Source organism: Loa loa, assembly GCF_000183805.2.
Source record: "Loa loa unplaced genomic scaffold supercont3.1608, whole genome shotgun sequence".
In the NCBI taxonomy this organism is placed as follows: domain Eukaryota; kingdom Metazoa; phylum Nematoda; class Chromadorea; order Rhabditida; family Onchocercidae; genus Loa; species Loa loa.
This window is the reverse complement of record NW_018109787.1, coordinates 1-1,840: the sequence shown is the minus strand read 5'-3', so window position 1 is coordinate 1,840 and position 1,840 is coordinate 1. Positions and strand designations below refer to the sequence as shown.

The following is a 1,840-nucleotide window of genomic DNA, read 5'->3' as shown; positions in this document are numbered from 1 at the left end:
AAGGTTTGATTCTTAAGGATATTTCGACGTCATACATTAATTTTTGTTGAATGAAATATACATTAGCTGAAGAAACACAGTATCAGGAAGACAAAAATGTAGCATGTGAGAGAGTTGAAATATCAGCACTTTGGCGATAAATTGACTGATATTTCGTGAATATTACCAAACAGTTATAAGAGAGCAACAGTATGATATTCATGGAGCATAGGAGTAGTTTAGCGGAAGCGGTGTTTTCGCAAGCAGAGCTTTCGCTTTATCCGTAATAAGCCTTTGTGGTGATGTTTTTTGCGATTTGTTCAAATACTTTCTGCCAGCTATAATGCAGGACTTTAACTCTTGCTTGGTGTTTTTGTTGTGCGAAATATTAATATGCCTTATCTATTGGCTCATCTTTTATCATTTTTTAATTCTACGGTTGTTCATAAAACGAAATTCGATGCGATATCTTTCATTGATTCTTTTTTTTTGTAAATTTCATTTTCAAGTATTGGAGTGCTTTAGTTTTTTTTCCGATGCAGGTGCAAATATTTTTGAACAAAAAATGCCAACGATCATACAGATTAAAACGAAATCCTCGTGACATACCGTGGACAGTGTTATACCGTCGTAAACACAAAAAGGTTATTTTCTTTTGTGATTGAAACAATGAATTAGTAGTGTGGGAGGATACGTTGGGTGATTGTAGGACTAATTGAAGCTGATTGATATTTCCCATTAAATTTTGTTTCGATGATTTAAAAACCAAGAATTACTTAGAGGTTTCGGCATGATACTGTCGTTTTGATTGAAGTCTCAACATACGTCAAACCGTATTAGAACTTTAATAGATTATTTTGTTGATTCCAGTTTCGATTTATATTTTTGCTATATCAGTCTTCGTTGGAGGGTGGCTGCATAATTACTCTCTGCGTTGTACTGTTTCGTTCAGTGGGTGTTACTTAAGATTGGAACAACCGTGGTATTACATAAAATTGAAATAACTGACTAGTAATATTGGAGAATGTGTTAGATTAAGATTTCGTTGGATTTTATGTTGTTTGAAGGGTGTTCATGGTGAAGAAAATGCACAGAAGAAACGAACACGACGCGTTATACAAATTGCTTCTCGAGCAGTTGGTAATGTTTCACTAGAAGCTATACTTGCAAAACGAAATCAGAAACCGGAATTTCGCCGTGCACAACGTGAACAGGCAATAAAAGCTGCGAAAGAAGCTGCGCGGGCATCAAAGAGCGAGAAGAAAGCAGCAAATAAGGCGTTAAAGGTAGAGCTTGCAAATATTTGCATGTCGTTGAGTACCATTTTTGAAAGTATTGATGACTGACAGTGAAAATATCATTTCATTATTGATTGAATTGTATGTTCCAAAATGTAGATTGGGCCTATATTTTTTCTTCAGTTGATACAAAAATTTTTGCTCTACTTAATAATGCTTTATACATCGAACATTAAATTTTAGGAGAAGAAGGCTGCTCCATCGAAGATGAAGATACCAAAACCAACGAAAACCCAACAGCCACGAGTTGGCGGCAAACGCTGATTTTGTATTCTTTTGATTTTTTCTTTTGTTTAATCGCATAAAAGTTCTTGTTATACTTCGAGTGACAGCATTCGTTTATTAATATCAATTGTTATTTAATTAGTTGGACTTGTTGTCATTTAGCTCTGTGGAGCTGTTAAGATTTGACAAATTTATAGAAATCAAATTTAACACATAACACACACACACACACACAGTATAGTCTAAAGAACTACAGTAGAATAAAATAGTTGTGGCGGTGTCTTTTCAAAACCTAAAAATTTGGGTTGGATTTAACTCACATCGAGCGTATCTTTTCC

The 1,840-nt window shown here is 34.5% G+C and overlaps 1 protein-coding gene across 1 annotated transcript; it reads left to right on the top strand.

Moving 5' to 3' along the window:
• The first annotated feature begins 236 nt into the window (after positions 1 to 236).
• Positions 237 to 1,650, top strand: LOAG_15187 (hypothetical protein). The gene is made up of 3 exons (XM_003150679.2): positions 237 to 623; positions 1,047 to 1,265; positions 1,461 to 1,650. The coding sequence occupies exons 1-3, from the start codon at positions 516 to 518 to the stop codon at positions 1,539 to 1,541; spliced, it is 408 nt and encodes a 135-aa protein (XP_003150727.1). The 5' UTR covers positions 237 to 515; the 3' UTR covers positions 1,542 to 1,650.
• Positions 1,651 to 1,840: the final 190 nt, after the last annotated feature.